Raw genomic sequence first — 20,928 nt, 5'->3', positions numbered from 1 at the left:
ACAGACTGAGTTTGACCCGCAGGTCGGTTTCAGTTGCAGAAGTGACCATGTCCAGAACCACTGTTTCCAACAATGCAGCTCTGCAGCTCAGCCTTCCCGCTCAGCCCTGCGTGGCCAGAGCGGCGCCGAGAGAGGAATCCCGCTCTGTACGGAGCTGGTTCTCAGGCACTAAGCGAGGGACATAACTAGAGGTGCCTGTGATGACAGCAGAGCCTGATCCTCCCCGGCTCTGCACGTCGTGCGCTCACACTCACACTCACCATCTGCAGTAACGTGAGCGGCTGTTGGATACGCCCGAGCAAAGACAACAGGCCTCGCCAAGAGAACGCTCTAGCAGAGAGCGTCAGCAACTAACGACCACAGAACAGTCAACGTTCCACTCACCCTTCGCCGCTTCTCAAAGTTGATCAGGCCGCCCTGTTGGAAGGACAGAGAAGGGATCAGAGGAGAAGAGCACAGGCTGGGCTGAGTTAATCACAAACAGGATGAAGTAGCGACACCAAGGGAAAGGCCAGAGCTGCCCTGAGCAAAGGCTTCTGCAAAGACCTGTTTCCAGCTCTAGGATAAACCACAGCACTCGTGTGCCTGAGTCTATTTCTTAAATAGATTCCTCTATTTTTAAGAACTGCACTAGAACCCAGGGGAAGACTCAGGACCAGACACAGTGTCTGGAAGGGAGGGAGGATATGTAGGATTCCAAAAATTGCCCCAAATTACCTCGAGATAGTCCTGAAGGGCTGTGTCCAGCATGACGAGGTCTGTGAGGAAGGTACCCAGGTAAGGTACCGTGCCTTGGGTGACTCCCTGCAAACGGGCAGAGCAATGGTGGATTAATTGACTGAGAAATAATACGAATAATACTAATTAGAATGCTAGAATACTCCTGTGTTAGCAAACAAAATACAACTTGTCTGCTTCACCAAACAGTGCTCTGGTAAATGATGCTTTCGTGACATTTTCCTTAGGATCTTAGCCAGCGGTTCATGTCTGTACAGAGCGGTATAAAGCCCAAGTGCTCATTCGTAACTCATCTGCGTCAAATCTCGCTGTGCGGCACCTCTCGCCCCAGCAGAAAAGCCGGGATTTACAGACCCGTCTTCCCCAAAGCACCGCATACGGGAGTTCATTGGTTAGGAACAGGGCTGAGCTCGGCTTTGGGGGAGATCACCAGCCTGGCGACTCAAGCTCATTCCCACCTTCAGCAGCAGCTCCCTGCTCGTCGCAAAGTTGTCACAGTCGGAGAAGATTTCTGAGAGCTCTTCGAACATCAGCATTGTGTCCCTGTACAGGAAAAGGTTAAATCATTTAAGCTGTTTGTAAGCACTCTAAATCAGATCAGGGTACTATTTTTTTCTCAAGAATCGTTAACGGTTGGGCACATAAAAGATAAAAGCACCAAAACACATCCAGTGACACACTGCACAGCCTTACTTTGGAACGCAGGCCCAGGTCTTCTTCAGGCGATAAACGGAGGTGGACTGCAGTGCGGAAACAATGGCCTTCAAAGACGAAAAGTTGTTCAGGATCCTACATTGCTGTGAAAGGAGCGGTTAGAAACACAGGAGCGTTACACGTCAGCACCACCAACAGTCAGTGCTCTTCTGTCTGCCCCGTGTCCTGCTCGCTGCACATTCTCCCTGCTAAGCGGGCAGCTCCAAAAATACTGAGCATCCAAAATATCACTCCCCAACAACCCCCCTGCCCCCTCCCAGCTCCACGGCACCCGCACAAGGAACGTTAAACAGTCGTCAATAAACGCTTTACACGTGCGATACGGATCCACTTCTCCAAGGTCTTCGCTCGTTGCCGTGTCTTTAATTCTCTGCTGTCCAGGACGGTGCTGACCACGCAGTTGGTGACGGCGTTGAACTGCGAGATGGTGGCTCTGATGCTCTGTGCCAGGTGTTTGTTCTCTTGCTTGTCCCTGCGGGACCAGATGCAGCCCAGGCAGTGGTGGGGCACAACGTTCTTGAAGAGTGTCTAGAGGGAAACAGAGGTGTCCAAGTCAGCCTGGATCGCTATTGCCCACAGCAAGACATGCATGTTTACAGTGCAAACTGCATCTGAAGCTAATATGGTATTAAAAGGGAAATATTGGTTTTCTCTTAGTTTAAAATATACACTTGGCTATAACTCTTTAGGCCTGATGCCCTAAAAGAACTGTCAGCTAAACAGTCCTGGCAAAATAAGAGACACCTTTCTATCACTTACATTATGAAGGGGAAAAAATTCCATATAATGCTATTTTTGAAAGAGATTGATACAAATAAACCAAATTGGAGCACTACAGTTAAAAGTACTTATACACCTTCAGGTGAGGTAGCCTAAAATACAGTCAAAATACGCTATTTCTCAGGGTTCAAATATTAAACTTTGCAAAAGAGGCTACACAGTCTACATTCACACTGTAAATAAAAGACAAACACCTTCAGAAGAACTGAAGTTAAAGCCCAATTAATGAAGCGAGTTTGGATAACCAAGCAGAGCTGTGCTCTGTGTCCCAGCAACAGAGCGGTTCTGGAACGCCAGACATTGATATAAGTTAAGAAACAAACAGACAATTAGAAGCCCAGAACCATTTCCCCGAGCATTTCAGGTAACACGTATGATCGACATACCGCGTCCATGTACGTCAGCTGTTCTGCCACCAGCTCTTCTTGGAACAATGAGAATTCTTGTGCACCGCTGATCTCCAGTTCCTCTTCCTCATCCAGGTTGCAGGGAGAAAGGCTGTGGAACGCGTCTGGCCAGCGTGGGAAACATGAGTCAGTGAATTTGTACAGAAAACAATTAATCAAAGCAGATAGTTGAAAAATCCCTACATCTAATAGCAGAACATGCAAAGGGACCTGCCTGGTGTAACGGCCTCACTGTGCTGCATATTTTAGTGAGAAAGGGAAGGAACAAAAGACTAAATTGGCAAAGAGCAGGTAGAAGAAAAAGAAACAGGGAGAACTGAGCTGTTCAGGGTCTCTTAGCTGAGAAGTGCCTTAACCCATTCTCTAACCACTTTGGGTCACCTGTTCTGGCCGCCCCTCCCGGCAAGTCCGCCCCTCTCACGGGATGAACAGAATTGATCAGCAGCCTCGGCTGCCGCAGCACTAAGTCTAAACCTGGGCCTTTTCTGCACACCAGTCCTACCGTTATGTTCTCCAGAGCCAACAGGCTCTGATAAAACACGCAGCCGACGTGAGAATAATGCACATAGAAGAAATCAGTCCCTCCACTAATGCTGGAAGTTGATTCCAGTTCTCATTCACATACTACGTGAGCTCCTATGACTTTTCGGCTCATGGCACAGGAACTTTGTGCCCTGGATAAGGGGGCGTGTCAGGCTTGACGCTGGGAGAACACCCAGACAGCAGAGAAAGGTACTTTACCATCATTCTCCAGTTCTTCTTTCTGGAACTGCTCCAGGAGGTTCTGCGCCCTCTTCTCCGGGTCAGAGCCGGGCATGTTCTTCTTCAGGTAACTCAGCACCTTCAGCAGACACACGTGGTCGGGCGGCTCTTGGAAATCCTCGGCACATTGGTCGAGCCAGGCTTGTAAAATCGATGCAATCGCACTGTGAGCAAATTCAGAGAGAGCACATGGGTTGTATGCAGCAGGTATTGATGCAATGGCATGGATCTGTACCTAATACAACAAGGGGAACACTGAGACATTCATCCCCCACGTGAAGGCAGCATGGACACTTCTGTGAGCAGAGAATTTAATTTGTTCTTTTTATGCAAGAAATATTATTAAAACAATACTTCATAGGAAACTAAAGGCTGGTTCCTCAATTACACCTTGAGAAACTAGTGCAGTCATTCAAAATAATTAAAGATTTTCTCTGGGTTGTATTATTGGAAACAACAGCTGTGCTGCCCACGTCCCGCTCCAGCACCGAACCCTGACTGGGGCTCGCTGGGCGCTGCAAAACCAAACTTACGTCCTGAGCACTGTGCTGGATCCGGGGGAATTCTGGCTTCCACGCTCTTCAGAGCCCGAGATCTCCAGGTTTCCGTATCTGGAAAAATGAGATGGCTGTTTAGAGGAACCTCTACTGAGCAAAAGCAAAATCCCAAATAGCGTAATCCATATACAACTGGCATAAACATATACATATTGGCATATTCATATACAACTGGCATGAAGACAAGGGCTTCATGCTGGACAATTCCACCGTGGCCGGGGAAGCTGAGGAGAGATGAAGGCTTTGCACATGTCCCCGTGCACTGCAAAGCAAACCCAGCCTAAACCAGGCAGACCCGTGGTCCCTCTGACAGGAGCGGCGCAGCCACAGCCATAGGGAGCTCAGCTGGGGACACTGAGCCTCCAGAGACCTGCGGGGAGAGCCCTGGCGGCAGCTGGAACAGCTCCTGTCAAACCACACCTTGCACCTCCTTACGTACGGGTGACGAGGAGTTCATGGTGCATCTGAGTGAGAACATTTTGGTTCCCTACCGGTCAGACCACGCACGCTTTCCCCGCCTGGCGCTTCAGCTTTAATGAGAGCTGGGGTGTGGGCAGCGTGCATTTGCTCATGGTCTGTTTATGCTGAAATCCTGAATTTGGCAGGATTCTCGACCTCTGTCCATCAGGTTATTAACTCCATGTCCACTAAAAGTAGGTTAAGAAATTCCTGTCAACATCCCCCTGTCGTGTATAATAAATGATGGCTCAGTTTCCATTCTGTCCCGGCTCTTACCTGTCCAGGAGCAGCTCCAGGACTGTGCTGGTGGAAGCAAAGGCCCTGTACGTTGAGAGGAAGGTGTTGATGTATGTAAAGTCATTATCCGCAAATGCCAAGGGAAGCGTCTCCACCAGCTTTTCCAAAGTTGCAGCTTTCAGGGCCCTGCTTTTGCACGTCTCGTCCGGGCTGACAGCGTGTTCTGCAGGTAACTGGTCTCCTTCAGCCTACAAAGTGGAAACAAAGACAAAGCACATAATCAGACAGAAGCCAGAGCCCCGACACAGCTTGCACAATGAAACACAGATTCCATTCCACCTTTTCACAGGAACAGTCCATCTCTAGTTGCTAAACAATTTTGTCAGTTTTGGCTCTCCAAGTATCAAATGCTGTATCAACTACTGGAGGACAATAAAGACATTTCTTATTTAAACAGGCAAGTGTTTCCAGGGCTTAAGCTGTAATCTCATGGTTGGCTTTTAAACTGACCATTCTCTCATAACAGGGCCAAGCATTCAAGAACCCCTGGTGCTTTCTTAGCATCAAGAAGTTTAAGAAAGGTTTATTAGACTTCTTAAAGCATGAAAGATCTCAGTTCCTTCACCTACTGGTACCTCTACAAGAAGTTACTAAGCAAGATTTCAAGCTTCTCAGTACTTAAAGGAATTGGTAATGAAGCCCAACTCACTCGAACAAAAACTGTTGTATTCCATTCAACACAAGTTATATGATATTTTCAGTTAGAGCTGCATTTCTCTCAGACACATCCAATAATTTACCAACCAACGCTTTTCAGCTGAAAAGCCTCCAAATCACTCTACAAATGCAGCACCGCTAAGAACTCTTCCCTTGAGAATATGACCAGGACCTGGAAACTCCTTCTACGTACGAGGAACAACACCCCTGGAACGGGAGAAAATTCTGCTTTTCTGAAGTGTCTTTGTGGGACGCAGACATGCTCAAAATGCTCCCCACCTCCTGCACAAAACCATCAGCTGGGAAATGTACCGCAGGTCAAAAATACTTTCTAATATTTCTCCTGGTAAAAACAGGAGGCAGAGGTGGGAAATCTGTCACTCAAAGTCTTTATACTACCAACCTGGACACTACACCAAAGCAAGTTCTTATATTATTGCCTTTGATCTTGAAGAAAATGTAGAAACATCGCAACACAACATGAAAGTTCTACCCACCTCCTGACCCTCTGGCTCAAACTGCCACAGCTGCACTGATTGCAATGAAGTGAGGACACTTTAATCAGCTGGGGACTTGGCCACCACACCAGCTTCACTTACCCCGAGCCATCTTGCTCCTTCACCCTCAGTCTGCTGGATCTGCGCTCTTCTCAGGGTGTCACAGTCAACAGCTCCTTCTTGTGCGTCTTCAGCGCCATCCTCAGTTGTGCTCTGACAGGAAAGGGCAAAGAGAAACAAGTCAGAGAGAAAGGAACATGGTCCCTGCACAAGCGCAGGCTGCAGACACCAGCATGCCAACACCGGTATCTCACAACACCTCAACAACGCTCACTTAAGTTGCCATTTCTTAGCTGCCTTTAGTTACCTGGGGATTTTTGGACTTTTAACTGAAAGCAGAGAGGAGCTGAGTGCACAAATTATTGCACAAGCCAATGAAAGAGGTAAGAATTAAACCAGAGAGTGCAGATCTCCTGAACCCCAGCACTAACAGCCGCTGTATTAACATGCTGATACATGTTGAGGAGCAAAGGACTAGAGAATTGAAAATAGACATAACAATTAACTTCAGAAATACATATACTGGTCCCCCTGCAACAATATAATGTTTTTTCATCATACATACCACTTGAATATTTAAAGTTTCAGGGCTTTACTAACTACCACAGCCTTAAGCACAGCAATAACTCAATTAGAAAGGATTTGAGTGCAGTGCAAACAAATCCTGGTTTGGGGAAGCCAAGATTTGGGTTTTTTTGGGCGGATGCTTTTCTGTTTGTTTTTTCCTCCTTTATCTCTAAAATATCCCCTAGTCAGATACAACGGTCTGTACACCAGTGACTTGCCTCTTGAATGCTCTGTGGAACCTCCACATCTTCCCCAGGTTGTTTCCTCACATTCTCTTCCAGGCTCTGTGGAGTCTCCATGTCTTCTTCAGCTGGCTTGCCTGGAGTCTCCTCTATGCACTCTGCAGTCTCGGTGTCTTCCTCTGTTATATTGCTTAGGCTGTTCTCAATGCGCTCTTGAGTCTCCATGTCTTCCTCCGTTACCTTGCTTGGAGTGTTCTCAATGAGCTCTTGACTCTCTGTGTCTTCCTCTCTAATCTTGCTTGTAGTCTGGTCAATGTGCTCTGGAGCCTCCGCATCTTCCTCTCTTGTCTTGCTTACAACGCGCTCTGGACTCTCCTCAACGCGCTCTGGAGTCTCCACATCTTCCTTGGTTGGCTTGGGCACAGTCTCCTCAAGGCTGTGCAGAGACTCCACATCTTCCTCATGTCTCTTCCTCCTGGGTGTCCTCCTCCTTGGTCTCCTCCAACATCTCCAAACACACAGGTTCCGAAAGGGAAACCTCCGAGCCTGTTAGAAAACAACGGAAAGGCAGTTTTGAATTGCAGATAGCAACACATTTACTTTTAATGTCCTTGCAAAAGTACCAGGACAAGATCACATGAACCCTGAACTTTAGGCACTATTACAATGCAAAAGACAGATTGTACGATAGGATCATAGAATCATTTTGGCTGGAAGAGATCATCGAGTGCAACTGTTAACCCACCCCCGGCACTGCCCCGTGCCCCTCAGAACCTCATCTATGTGCCTTTTAAACCCAACAGTTTCCTGTCTTTCTGGAACTCCTTCTAACCCACCCCAGGTACCATTGGCCTTCCTGGCCACAAGAGCCCAGTGCTGGCTCATGGTCACCCTGCTGTCCCCAGGACCCCCACGTCCCTTTTCCCTACGCTGCTCTCTAATAGGTCATTCCCCAACTTATACTGGAACCTGGGGTTGTTCTTACCCAGATTCAAGACTCTACACTTGCCCTTGTTATATTTCATTAAATTTCTCCCCGCCCAACTCTCCAGCCTGTCCAGGTCTGTGGATGGCAGCACAGCTTCCAGTGTCACCACTCCTCCCAGCTTGGTGTCACCAGCAAACTTGCTGACAGTCACTCTATTCCCTCGTCCAAGTCATTGATGAACATATTGAATGATACAGGCCCCAGCACTGACCCCTGAGGCACTGCACTGGGTACAGGCCTCAACTGGACTCTGCCCCATTGACCGTGACTCTCTGGCTTCTTCCCTTCAGCCAGTTCACACTCCACCTCACTACCCGATCGTCCAGACCGCACTCCTTCCCATTTCTGTGAGGAATTGTTCCCAACAGCCAACCCGAGCCTGCCCCGGCACAGCTGGTGCCGTTTCCTCCCGTCCCCTCACTTGTCCCTCGGCAGCAGTCACCAACACCCTTCTCTCGGCACTCGGAGCTGCCACCCCCCGGCCCCGTGTCCCCCGCAGCCCCGGGGGAGGGCGGGCGGCGGGGCCCGGCTCGCTCCTACCCGTCCGCAGCAGGGCCCGCAGCTGATCCCGCACATGGCGCCGTGTCCGCGTCCGCAGGCAGGGCTGCTGCCGGCTCCGCCAGCCCCGCACTCCCGCTCTCTCTCTCTCGCACCGACCGCTCGCCCCGACGGCAACGGCGGCAACGGCTCCGGCGGCACCGCGGCGACCGGACGCGGCCTCGCGGCAGCACGTGCCGCCCGCAGCCGCCCAATCGCAGCTCGCCGCCGCTCCCGCGCGCGCCCCCTTGCCCCGCCCTCAGCCCGCCCGCAGCCCAAGCCCTTGCTCAGCCGGACAAAGCGCCTGAACAGCAGAGGGTTCAGACACACAGAGATATATATGTGTGTGTGTATATATAGAGGTTTGTCTGGGGCTGCTGCCTTCCGTGAGGAGGAACCTCGCAAAGCTGTGTAATGTTCTCCTTAGGAAGAAACACCCAACAGGATAACACAGATAACGCAAAACTGCAAAGTCCAAGCATAACTGGGAAAGGAAAAACGAAGTTCTTGTCATTTACAGTGATGTTTTCACTTTGCGGTTCAATATATTCACTGTCCTACTAAAGGCTTTAAAGAGTAGGCAACTGAAATCAAGAACACGTTCTTCCCGCGCAAAGGGGGGTTCCGTCCCCAGAAATGAGAATTGTGGTTGTGAGAAATGCAGTTGTGATTCGTGCCGAGATGTTCAATGTTTACAGATATAACCAAATGAGGCACGGGCTCTGAACCTGGAAAAAGGAAAAGGTGCTTCAGTTCTATGTAAATAGCTACGAAACTTGTTTATGAAGTTATATTGGTAGAGGGAACTCACATTTTAAGGGTTAACCAACCACATAATAAGGGCCTACTAACGAACTTTAAGCCACATAATGAATATCTAGTTTAGAGCTGTATGTGACCAATGGTCTTAAGAAAAAACAGAACCCCATCGAATGCCGAGATAAGAAGTTTCACAGCACCAGCTGCAGCCTTGAGGAGACACCTTATCTGTGTGACACCTTTCTGTATTTCAGCACACTGCTCATTGTTCAAGGTGTGCGTGTTGGGGAGCGAATCCCCCGCGCACCCAGCGCTGTTTTGCTTGTGCTCTAGTGAACACGTGTTCAAGGAATACAGTTAAGGAATTGGATTAAACGTTGTTTATCCATAGAAAAACCTTAAGTTATTTATTTCAATTATTCCCCCTTTTTATCCCATTGATTCGTGCTTTGGCTTCAAAGTTAGCCAGCACTGCCTAGCGGCGGCTAGGTCCGGTTTGGTGTTATCTTTTACAATCATTAATTTATACCCCGTTCCTTTTGTTGCCATTTCAGGATCTATAGGCATGGCTGAGATTTGCACGCCTTGGACTACTGAATGCATTAACCGAATAAAGCACAGGATCATACATGGCATGAACAGTAAACCCAGAAATGCACATACTGTCCTGAACCCCATTTTCTTCCACCAGGCTACAATTTCGAGACCAATATCCATGAGGTGGACCTGGCCACCAAGTGGGAGGAATAGAGGTATTTGATGAATTTGCCCGCAACACGAACTTACAAGGGGTTCGTCCAACGTGTTCAGTCATTTGAGACCCCCCACATATCCAGCACCAGGTGACATTTAATTCCCGGGCTATCTTTTCCATAAGATCTATAAACAGGTTTTTCCCTACTGTTGGTAATTGTAATCCCTTGTCTTTTTGCCTTATTTCTTCACACCAGTCACTGCTTGTCTGTACCAATTTCTGTTGCTCTTGCTTTCTTTTTAATTCCTCTCTAAATTCCCATTCACCCCTTCAGTAAATACCTCCCACCATTCTTCGCTATTCTCTTCTGTTCTTCCACTGGCGACCAGAATCCTCCACCGAGCGATGGTTTCCTTATCTTCTATTCTTAGACATGTATTACACAGTCCTGTCGGTAAGTTCCCTTTGTGGATATGCTTATACCACAGTCCATTTACAACCTAATCATCGAATATAAAGAGAATTACATCTGCAACTCGGTTCAACACATTTAACTATTAAAACATTTTCATTTCTACTGGGCATTCACATTAATACTACTAATAGTAGTTACATCACCGATCCTGTGTCAATTTCAATTTCAATTCCCCCGGTTCTTGCGTTACTTTCCAGGTTCTTTCTTCCGCCAGGGGTCCTTTAACTCCACAGACGTGTGTCCATCCTTTCTCTGCACTCCCAACAGCTGTTTCTGCAGTTAACAAAACAAGAAAAGGCCCCTCCCATCCTGGGGTTGGAGTTTCTTCTTTCCAGGTTTTAATTAGTGTTCCCCCATATCTACCAAAAATTCTACTTGTTTTGTTCTCTGGGGTTTCTTCTTCCCAATGCCATGAGCACCACCCAGGCTGCTCACCTATAAAGATTAAAAGGTGATTGTGAAAAATATCGTTTTCCGAGTTGCACCCGGGTGACCCTCCGTGGTGTTTCACAGGCTTTCTTCACTCTGGAATGATGAACCCAGGCATGCTGTTCTCTAATATTGGTAACAGTGAAGGATATCAGGAGGTCTTGAAACGGACCTTTCTATTGTGGTTCCAAAGTTCTCTACACATATATAAAATGTTGCTCAGAGAGCCAGGTCACTCGTTCCTTCTGCGGACGTGTCCTCTGTTGTCAGGCAGTTCATCTCCTATCTTCTCACCCACCCCTGCCCCCCTCCCACCTTTAGAGGACCGAACATTGAAGGCAATTGCATAACAAAGGGCAGGGGCTTCCCATGTTGCACAATAACCCCTGAGCGTTTCCTATTAACAAGTGTTAATGAACAAATATCTCTAACTCAATAACCCCTGAGCGTTTCCTTTTAAGAAGCTTTAATGAACAAACATCTCTAACTCTTAGAATTGTTTATTACAATTCCCCCCTTTTCTTTTTCTACTTACTTTGTTCATTAAAGCGTTGTAATTCTTGACTACTTAATACAAACAACTCAGTATCATCTTGATTGGGTAACTGCTCATACTTTGCTTTAACTAATAAGAAATTTGCTGCTTCTAGCCTGCTTCTCACAATAGCTATTACTTTATTAAAAATACATGGTCCAAACTTCAACACTAGCATTAAGAGAATCAACGCCCCTGCTATAGTAGAGAGGAGGGTTGTAAGCCAAGGTGATTGTCTAAACCAGGTTTCGTACCAACTCTCCCGAGATTCATATTCCCTTTTTCGTTTTTCTATATTTTCTCGCAGCTTATTCATGGTATTTCTTACTAGACCTGTGTGGTCTGCATATACACAGCATTCCTCCTTTAAAGCTGCGCAAAGGCCTCCTTCTTTGAAGAACAGTAGATGTAATCCTCGCCGGTTTTGCAAGACCACTTCTGACAAGGATCTGACTGATTTTTCTAGCGCAGTAATAGATTGCTCTATCCTTAGCAGATCCTCATCGACGGCTACTCTCAATGCCGTGAATTCTTGGTTTTGGCTGACTATTGAGGCAATTCCTGTTCCTGCACCTGCTACACTGAGGGCCATTATCATACCTAAGGTCAGAGCAGTGATCGGTTCCCTTTCCATTTAGGGTGAGAGCACAACCCCAATAAGCACAATAATATTGGTTAGGATGGTTGCAATATCCCTTTCCTGGATTGGAGCTAGGACACCAATAAGTTGATACTGCAATTCCCCTTTTATGTGGAGGTTTGCAGTGACCAAAATTCCAGTCTTCCCAGAACTTAAATGTCCCAATAAATCACAAATGGTTCCGTTAAATGAGGGTGCACCTACGGTTACATTCTCTTCAATCACACGACTTTCCTCTGCTTGAATTAAAGTCCACTTCTACGGTCTATGCGCTGTTTCTCCATAGCTCAGCAATAATAGCAACATCAACATAGTGTACCAGATTGGGCTGCATTGACTCTGGCTCATTCCTCCTTGCTTTTTAGCTAGTGCCTGGGTGTGCCGCTTAACATTGGGGTAGCTCGGCCAATATTTTGGCATAGTTCCACTCAGGCTCTTGTTTCCACCGTCTCTTATTCCTCTGCCTCGCCCGTCGACCCGGTTGCTTCGAGCCACGGGGTAAAGCATCTTCTCGGCAGCAAGAATATTCTTCAGGAAACCCTGAATGCTTTTGCTCTCCATGCCTTTGTTTATACGCTTCCCAATTATAGTCTTTGACTATAGGAGAGTGGCACGGTATTTTCTTTATGGTAGTTCTACAGCACACCCTTGTTATTTGTATTTTAGAGGGGCTGGTTCGTTAGGGTGAGAGCAAAACCGCTCAGGCTATATTTCATAGGTGTATATACACCACCAGTCAGGACTGTCGGGTTGGATCTCTTTTCCGTGTGACTTTTGATTTCAATGCTGAATCTGTAATTTCTAATTCGATATTATAACATTGATTGCCTATTCCTCTAGGGGAATACCGTCTATACAGTGCAACCACCAATTGTTTCGGCACACTATGCACCTAAAACATATAAAAAGGATAACAAATACAACTTCTATTAATACATCTAACTCTATGATTTTTACAAATGGGATATTCATAAACAACTTTATCGTTTTTCTGTACTTGCATGATATGATTCAACAAGCTCAAGTCCATTTATTGTTTCCATAGTTTAACTTTCAGAGGGTCGTCTGTGGGCTCTGCAGTCCAGGTGTTAGTCTTGACTGGACCTTTAGCTCGGCTGGCGTGTGTCCACCCCTTTTCGGCAGTTCGGATGGCTGTTTCTGTAGTGAGTAAAACAACATAAGGTCCCTCCCATCGAGGGGTTAATGATGTTTCTTTCCATGTTTTTATGAGCACCTTATCTCCAGGTTCTAGGGTATGTATTTTTATGTCCAGGGTGGACGCTGTACCATCAACCCTTTTTCCCAAAGGTATTTCCTTCACTTCAACAACTGCACTAAGAAATTTTTCATCTGAAAATCACTCACTTTTGGGTGATCTTGTGGCGTTTCTAAATCGAATGGCATTCCATATAACATTTCAAAGGGTGATACTGCGAGGTCTGTTCTCGGCTGGGTCCTCATGTTTAACAGTGCTAGGGGCAAACATTTTACCCATGACATCTTAGTCTCTATCATTAATTTAGTAAGCTGCTTTTCTTATCTCTCCATTCATTCGTTCGACCCTTCCTGAGCTTTGTGGATGCCATGGAGTGTGATACTGCCAGTCAGTACCTAGTGTCTGAAAGATTTCTGTAATAATTCTTGATGCAAAATGTGGGCCCCGGTCGGAATCGATAGCTTCGGTTATTCCATATCAGGGAATTATTTCTTCTAACAATATTTTTGCTACCGTACGAGCAGTGGCTCTAGGTGTTGGAAATGCCTCCACAAAGTGCGGGAGATGGTCTACAAGCACCAATAAATAGCAGTATCGCCCGACCTTTGGTAACTCTGTAAAATCAATCTGTATTCTTGACAATGGCCGGTATGTGAGTTCCCTTCTGCCGGGAACTCGTTTCCTTATTTCTTGTTTATTTACTTTCTGGCATGTAAGGCACCCTTTAACAATATGTTTTGCTATGTTATATGCTCCTATGCAAACATATTTTGTGGCAAATTGTTCTACTAATGCTTGCGTTCCCCAATGCGTAATATCATGTAACCTGTTCATTATACCGACTGCAGTTACTCTTGGAACTACTTCTCTCCCATCTTCTAATCTCCATTGTTCACCTTGCTGCTTTGCCCCTAGTTTGGTTAGCTTTTCTTTTTCTACAGTACTAAAGACATATATATTTGAGCGTGGACGGCTAGGACACTGTCTCTCTTTTAGCCCAAGACAAGTACAGGGAGTAGCGTCTACGTTAAACTCTTTCCAGCACTCATAGCCAGGGAAATCATTTCCCCGTTCTGTTCCTTCTCTGCAATTAGGGCAATTTTCTCTTAATCTCTTTGGATCTGGCAGCTCACAAGTCAATCCTTTAAGATTTAAAAAGGCCGCCCTTTTTGCTTCTTCGTCTGCAAGGTTATTTCCGCTAATAATGGGATTCAGGCCTTTCTGGTGTCCCTTTACATGAACCACTGCTATTGCTCTAGGTTTTCTTATTTCTTGCAAGATTTGTGTGACCAATTCCTGATGTATTAAGTTTTTCCCTTGGGAATTTATCAACCCTCGTTCTTCCCAAATTTACCACATGTATGTACTACCCCAAATGCATACTTCGAATCTGTATATATAGTTCCACTACCCGTGCCGATCCATTGTAAGGCTCTTAAAACGGCATACAACTCACAGGCTTGTGCTGACCACCCAGGATTTAATGGCCCTGATTCTAAGACCTTATTAGTTTTTCCGTTTATTACCACATATCCTGATTTACGTTTCCCTTCAATGACTCGAGAGGAGCCATCTACAAACAATTTTTCTCCTTCTGACAATTCCTCTTCTTCTAAGTCAGGTCTTATTTTTGTTTGCTCTTCCATTGTTTGCAGACAATCATGTGCTAATTGTTCGCTAGATTCCCCATATAAGATCCATGGGGGGTTCTGCAAGGAAGTAATTTCTAGGGTTAATTTAGGGGATTCAATGAAAATACTTCCGTATTTTAACAACCTAGAATCTGTTATCCATTTATCAGATTTTTGTTGCAAAACCCCTCGTATTTTATGTGGTGTCAAAACATGCAATTCTCCTCCAAATGTTATTTTCTGTGCTTCTTCTACTAGTAATGCAGCTGATAAGTTTTTCCTGAGCCGTTCCAACCACTCTGTAGGTGTTTCATCTTTCTTTTGGTGTTCACTAAATACCTTGCCAATGTTCTGACCCCTTGGAACAGACTCTCTAATGCCTGGGACTAATATAGTCCGTAGGTCTTGCATATGGTCCCTATGTAATGGATCCTGATTGTTCCAGTCAGGTCTTTGCAGCGGCCGTTTAGTGTCGGCTGCAGGACCTTGCTGATGCTGTTCATCCCAAATCCACATACCGGCCCTACGGATCATTCCCCTCTCTCCTGCAGTGAACAATATTCCTATTATCGACTGCAGCTCGTCCCACGTGGATACATTGGGCCCGAAAAATTGGTCAATCTGCTCCGCTACTCCCAACGGGTCTTCTAGCAAACTCCCCATTTCCTTTTTAAAATCTCGAACATCCCCGGAATTAAGAGGTACCGCCACATATCCCATTCCCGCCTGAGGCCCTCCCATGGCGATCTCTCGCAGCGGATATAGCTGCCCTGATGTTTGCTGTTGCTGTTGTCCAGTCTTGCTACGTGTGACAGGCCCCGTGGACTGGTTGTCATCCGAACCCTCTGGGTTCGGTGCCGAAGGGGGTGGGCTGGGACTGGGCTAGGAACTGGTACCGGGGGTGGCGGTGGTGGTACATAAGGTGGGGGTGTCATCGGGATCTCTTCCTCATGCCGCTTATTTCTCTGGCGGCCATGTTTATCACCCCCCTTTTCTTTTAACGGGTGTAGATTAACCCTAGTCTCTGATCTTATCCGTAATAATGCATATTCGCTTTCTTCTGAACTAAAAGGCTCCTCTGAATTAACATAAATGTTTAAAGCCTGACAGATCCAGTCCTCAAATGATCCGAAAACTGGCCAATATAGGTGGTCTCTACAGATCTCTTTACCACCCCAAACTTCCATACAATAATGTATCATTTTCGTTTTGCTTTTACCCTGCCTAGAGGGGTAATCATCCCAATACCTAATCATTGATCCTAACGGACTATCTGGAGGAATTGGGGAAGCCTTTCCTGTGGTTGCCCTCCCATGGGAACAGAATGCCTACTTTTCCTCTGTCCCATCTTCTGAGATCCCCTCCGCTGTATCTCAGGAATCCCAGCCCCAACCCAGTGGAGAACCGGCCTACACTCACGCGTCCTGCGTCTTCACTCGGGTCTTCGTGCACAAAGTTTAAGGGGCTGCCGGCATTTACTTTGCTTATCGCAATTTAGAATGTTCGTCGGTGAAGGATCCGGTGACAAGAGTCCCACAAGGGCCGCTTAAAAAAAGAAGCAGGGCGCCTCCCTTAGAGGGGTTGCCACCGAATATCCTTCATCCGAGGCACGGCACCAAATTGTAATAAATTTAGACTCGAAATTAACTTGAATAACACAAATGTATTCCCGTGGATTTCAACGCAATAAGCAAAGACAGCGCTGGGCGGCCATGAGCTCGGCTTCTCCAATGGCGCACCGGAAAAACTTCTTCCCGCCTTTTTCCAGGGTCCCGGGTTCGTTGCTCAGAGTGCCAGGTCACTCGTTCTTTCTGCGGACGTGTCCTCTGTTGTCAGGCAGTTCATCTCCTCTCTTCTCACCCACCCCTGCCCCCTCCCACCTTTAGAGGACCGAACATTGACGGCAATTGCATGACAAAGGGCAGGGGCTTCCCATGTTGCACAATAACCCCTGAGCGTTTCCTTTTAACAAGTGTTAATGAACAAACATCTCTAACTCTTAGAATTCTTTATTACACAAACCAAACTGTTATAAATTGCATAACTAAAGTAAATTTGCTAATCAAACCGGGAATATGTTAGTGGTTAACGATTTGCTGAGTTATGTAGCTGTTAAACCGCCATAGTTCGTCACATTCTGTTGTTGCGAGTTTTGGCGGGAAAATGTTGCAAGTTTTGGCGGGAAAGATGTGGTGTGCTCGTGGGGAGGGGGATGTGCTCTGCTGTGCGAGGACAGCATAGCAACCCAGCTAACCAATCAGGAAGAAGATCGGGGTGTGTACTTACAGACGTATATAAACACTGTTTCTTCTGTAACCAGTTCCCGTGCCTCGGGTGGAGCAGTGACTGCCCGGCCGCCCGGCGCTGCTCTGATCATTTGGCTTTAATAGAAGTTATTCTCAATTTCCGGAGTCATATTTGACTATAACAAAACCAAACCAAACGAATACACAAACCAAACCAAAACAAATACACAAACCAAACCAAACGAATACACAAACCAAACCAAATGCCGACCCTGCAGAGGTTTCCCTCTGTCTGACGGACGGCGCCTCGGCTGTACCTCGGGAGCTCCCTGCCCAACCCAGCGTGGCTTTCGCCACGTCTGACCGGCAGGCTACCAAACCAAACCAAATATTAGCTACCTAAAACCCAGGACCCAAATAATAAAAGCACCTTCTTACCAATCACAGGTCCGTCGAGAGCAGCGGAGGGTCGGTCGCGTCCGATGCGCACCCCAAGAATACCGGGGTGCTAGCCGGAGCAGGATCGAGACGCGATCCACTCAGCGGTGCCCACGAGGTCCCTGCGTGGTCGCCAAAATGTTAGCAAACGAAACACATAACCACGGACATAGTTATATGCGGTGCTTTTATTTCAGCGCTGGGAAACCAGGGGTTCACTATTCTACTAAAGGTTTTAAAGAATAGGCAACTGAAATCAAGAACGTGTTCTTCCCGCACAGAGGGGGGTTCCTTCCCCAGAAATGTGAATGGTGGTTAAACACCCTGGCTCATTTTTCAGTGTTTGTGCTCTTTTTTTCCCTCTTTCTATGGTCAGAGCAATTGCGCATCTGAGTGGAAACATGAGGCTGCTTCCCAGGGTGACCTTAAACACCCGTCAGTGCAGCAGGTGACCCCACGGGTGCCAACGCTCTGCGCTTTCAGCTCCTGGGCTGTTGTTGTCCGGGCTCTCCCTGCTCAGAACTCACGGTGTTTTGGAAAGGCAGGAGCCCGTGCAAACCCTTCTGCGCTGTCCTGCTCTGTTCCCCTTTCCTGTGCAGCGGGCTCGTGGCTCCGCTCGGGCAGGGCCGTCCCTGCGGAGCCTCTGGCGGGTGTTGCACCCGCAGCCCCAACGCGGAGCCGCCTCGTGTGGGGTCACGCGTGAGGCTGTAGCTCTGGAGAACGAGACGCTGTCAGCAGAGCTGAACAGGGACGTTCGCTCGGCTGCTTCAGGAGTTGTTGTGTTCTCCTTGCGGTGTGGGGTTTGTCCTCTGCTCTGGAGCACGAGAGCGAAGCCCCCGGAGCCGCGGCTGGTGGGGACCCCGCAGTGAGGGGTGACAGACCCGGAGCCAGGAGCAGTTTCCCCAGGGCGAGCAGCAAGTCGAGCTGCTCACACAAGGTCACAGGCAGGGCTGGTGCACATCACCGGTTCCAAGGCTGTCCCCAGCCCCTGACAGCTCTCTCTGTGCTGTTGCGCCCTCGGTACTCAATGTGGAATTCCCGGTGCGCAAATAGGTTGTGTGGATCTGAGGGAAATGGGTTAAGGTTGTGTTGGTGTGTGTTGTCCCCTGGGTAGTTTCAGTACAACCCGAAAGCAAGAGCAGCTTAAATTTGGGGTCGGCTTTTTGCCGGAGCAACAAACGCCGTGATGGAGACAACGGGGAAAAGGTGGAAACTCTCAGAGCACGGGGAAGTCTCAGAGAGGAAAAGAGATGAACGCAGACACTGGGGAGGGGGAAAGTTGACATGTTTATTATAGGAACAGTAAAGGTTACATAGAGATTGAATGTCACATAAAGATCAAATATTTAAATACATTAACCCCAGACACAAATTAGTGGTAGAGAGTTTATCTATTTATTATAGACACATTAAATATTATACAAAGCTCAAACATTATATAAAGACCAAACATTAAAATACACTAACTCCAGACAAGAATTGGTGGGAAAACGTTTCCACATTTATTATATAAATATTAAATATGAAATAAAGATTAAATAGAATACAAAATCAAACATTAAAACAGACGAACTCCAGACAAAAGTTAGTGGTCAAAAGCTAATCTATTTATTAAAGAAACATTACATATTATATAAAGATTAAATATCATATAAAGGTCAAATATTATCTAGAGGTCAATCACTAAAATACACTAACTCCAGACAAGAATTGGTGTTAAAACGTTTGCACATTTATTATATAAATATTCACTATTATATAAAGACTAAATAGAATGCAAAATAAAACATTAATATATATTAACTCCAGACTAAAATGGGTGGAAAAAACTTTACGTATTTATTAGAGAAACATTAAATATTAGATAAAGATTAAATATTACATAAGGAGCAAATATTATAATATTTGAATGCCAGACAAGAACTGGTGTTAAAAAGTTCAAGTATTTATTATACAAATATTAAATAAAGATGATGTATTATATAAAGCTCAAATATTAATGTCCATTAACTCCAGATCAAAAAATAGTGGAAAAAGGTTTACATACTTTTATAGAAACATGAAATAAATATAAAGATTAAATATGACATAAATATCAAATATTAAACTACATTAACTCCAGACAAAAACTAGTGGGAAAAAATTTACGTATTTATTATAGAAATGTTACATATATAGAAACACTAAATATCACGTAAGGATCAAATATTAAAATATTTTAACGCCAGACAAGAATTGGTGGGAAAAGACGTTCACATATTTATTATATAAAGAAAGGTTATATTAAATATTATATAATATAGAAAGCTCAAATCTTAAACTATATTTACTCAAGAGAAGAATTAGTGGAAAAAAGTTCCGTATTTATTACAGAGATGTTCCATCTGTGTAAAGATTAAATATTACATAGGGATCAAATACTGAAATATTTTAACGCCAGATAAGAAGAGGTGGAAAAAGTTCAAGTATTTATTAGATACATATTATAAAGATAAAAATTGTATTGATATTTACTATATAACTATAAATATATAAAAATATAAATATATACATGATGTATTATATAAAGCTCAATTATTAGTATCTGTTAAGTCCAGAAAAAAAGGGTGGAAAAAAGTGTATCTATTTATTTTATATGTATATATAAATATGATATGAAGCTCAAACACTATATACAGACCAAACATTAAAATATATTCACTCCAGACAAAAATTGGTAGAAAAAAGTCAATATATTTATCATATAAATGTTAAATATTCTACAAAGTTCAAATATTATATAAAGATGAAATAATGTATCAACTCCAGACAAAAATTGTTGGATAAGGTCTATGTACATATTAAATAAATATTAAATATAAGTACATTAAATAAATATTAAATATATTAAATATTAGTACATTAAATTAAAACATTATATAGTAAATATTTGTACATTAACTAAAATATTAAAATTATTAAATATTATGACATTTAATGAAAATATTCAATATTAAATGTTAGTACCTTAAATAAAAATATTAAATATTAAATATTAGTACAGTAAATAAAAATATTAAATAAAGCTCAAATATTATATACAGATACAACATTTAAATATACTAACTCAAACTAGAAATTACTGGAAAAAAAGTTATGTACTTATTCTATAAACATTAAATATTATACAAAGCTCAAATATTCTGTAAAGCTAAGCTATGGAAATATAGTAACTCCAAGCAGAAGTTACTGGAAAAAAGGTAATAGACTTGTTATATAAATATTAAATATTATACAAAACTCAAACATTAGATACAGGTCACATATTCAAATATATCAACTCCCGACTAAACCTGGGGGAAAAAACGTTTCCATAGTTATAATATAAGCAGTAAATCCTATAGAAGGCTCAACCATTAAAATCCATGGGGCGCAGGCTCCTCCTGTGCTGCAGCTTTTCTCCTCAGGATGAAATGGAAGTTGGCCTGGGTGTTCATGGCGTAGAACACGTTCGCCTTGGGTGGGATCGCCAGCTCTGCAAGAGAGGGAGCAGAGCCAGCGTGAGTTGGCGCACCACTCAGCCTTAGGGGTTTATTCTCACCGGCAGCTGTGACAACGTGTCCGTGGCGTTCCTGACGTCGCTTCGCGTGTCACTCTTGCCGTCAAAATGCAGCAGCACCGGTC

General features: G+C 45.0%; 1 protein-coding gene across 1 annotated transcript; it reads right to left on the bottom strand.

Moving 5' to 3' along the window:
• Window positions 1-34: 34 nt before the first annotated feature.
• Window positions 35-15,322, bottom strand: LOC135580058 (ral guanine nucleotide dissociation stimulator-like 1). Its single transcript, XM_065071357.1, has 12 exons — window positions 15,179-15,322; window positions 6,714-7,223; window positions 5,971-6,081; window positions 4,694-4,902; window positions 3,935-4,012; window positions 3,381-3,565; window positions 2,619-2,743; window positions 1,765-1,980; window positions 1,432-1,535; window positions 1,197-1,281; window positions 718-804; window positions 35-417 (listed from the first exon to the last, which is right to left on the bottom strand). The coding sequence occupies exons 1-12, from the start codon at window positions 15,320-15,322 to the stop codon at window positions 331-333; spliced, it is 1,941 nt and encodes a 646-aa protein (XP_064927429.1). The 3' UTR covers window positions 35-330.
• Between the last annotated feature and the right edge of the window lie 5,606 nt (window positions 15,323-20,928).

Source organism: Columba livia, chromosome 8 (assembly GCF_036013475.1).
Source record: "Columba livia isolate bColLiv1 breed racing homer chromosome 8, bColLiv1.pat.W.v2, whole genome shotgun sequence".
NCBI lineage: Eukaryota > Metazoa > Chordata > Aves > Columbiformes > Columbidae > Columba > Columba livia.
The sequence above is the reverse complement of the archived record's forward strand: the minus strand, read 5'-3'. Positions and strand labels throughout refer to the sequence as shown.

Excerpts from the sequence above, each read along its gene's own strand:
- LOC135580058 (XM_065071357.1), bottom strand. The coding sequence starts at position 15,322 with ATGGGAGGGCCTCAGGCGGGAATGGGATATGTGGCGGTACCTCTTAAT. Across the intron at positions 4,903-5,970 it reads AAGGAGCAAGATGGCTCGGG|GCTGAAGGAGACCAGTTACC; the intron begins GTAAGTGAAGCT and ends TCCACTTTGTAG. Across the intron at positions 4,013-4,693 it reads CTGGAGCTGCTCCTGGACAG|ATACGGAAACCTGGAGATCT; the intron begins GTAAGAGCCGGG and ends TCATTTTTCCAG.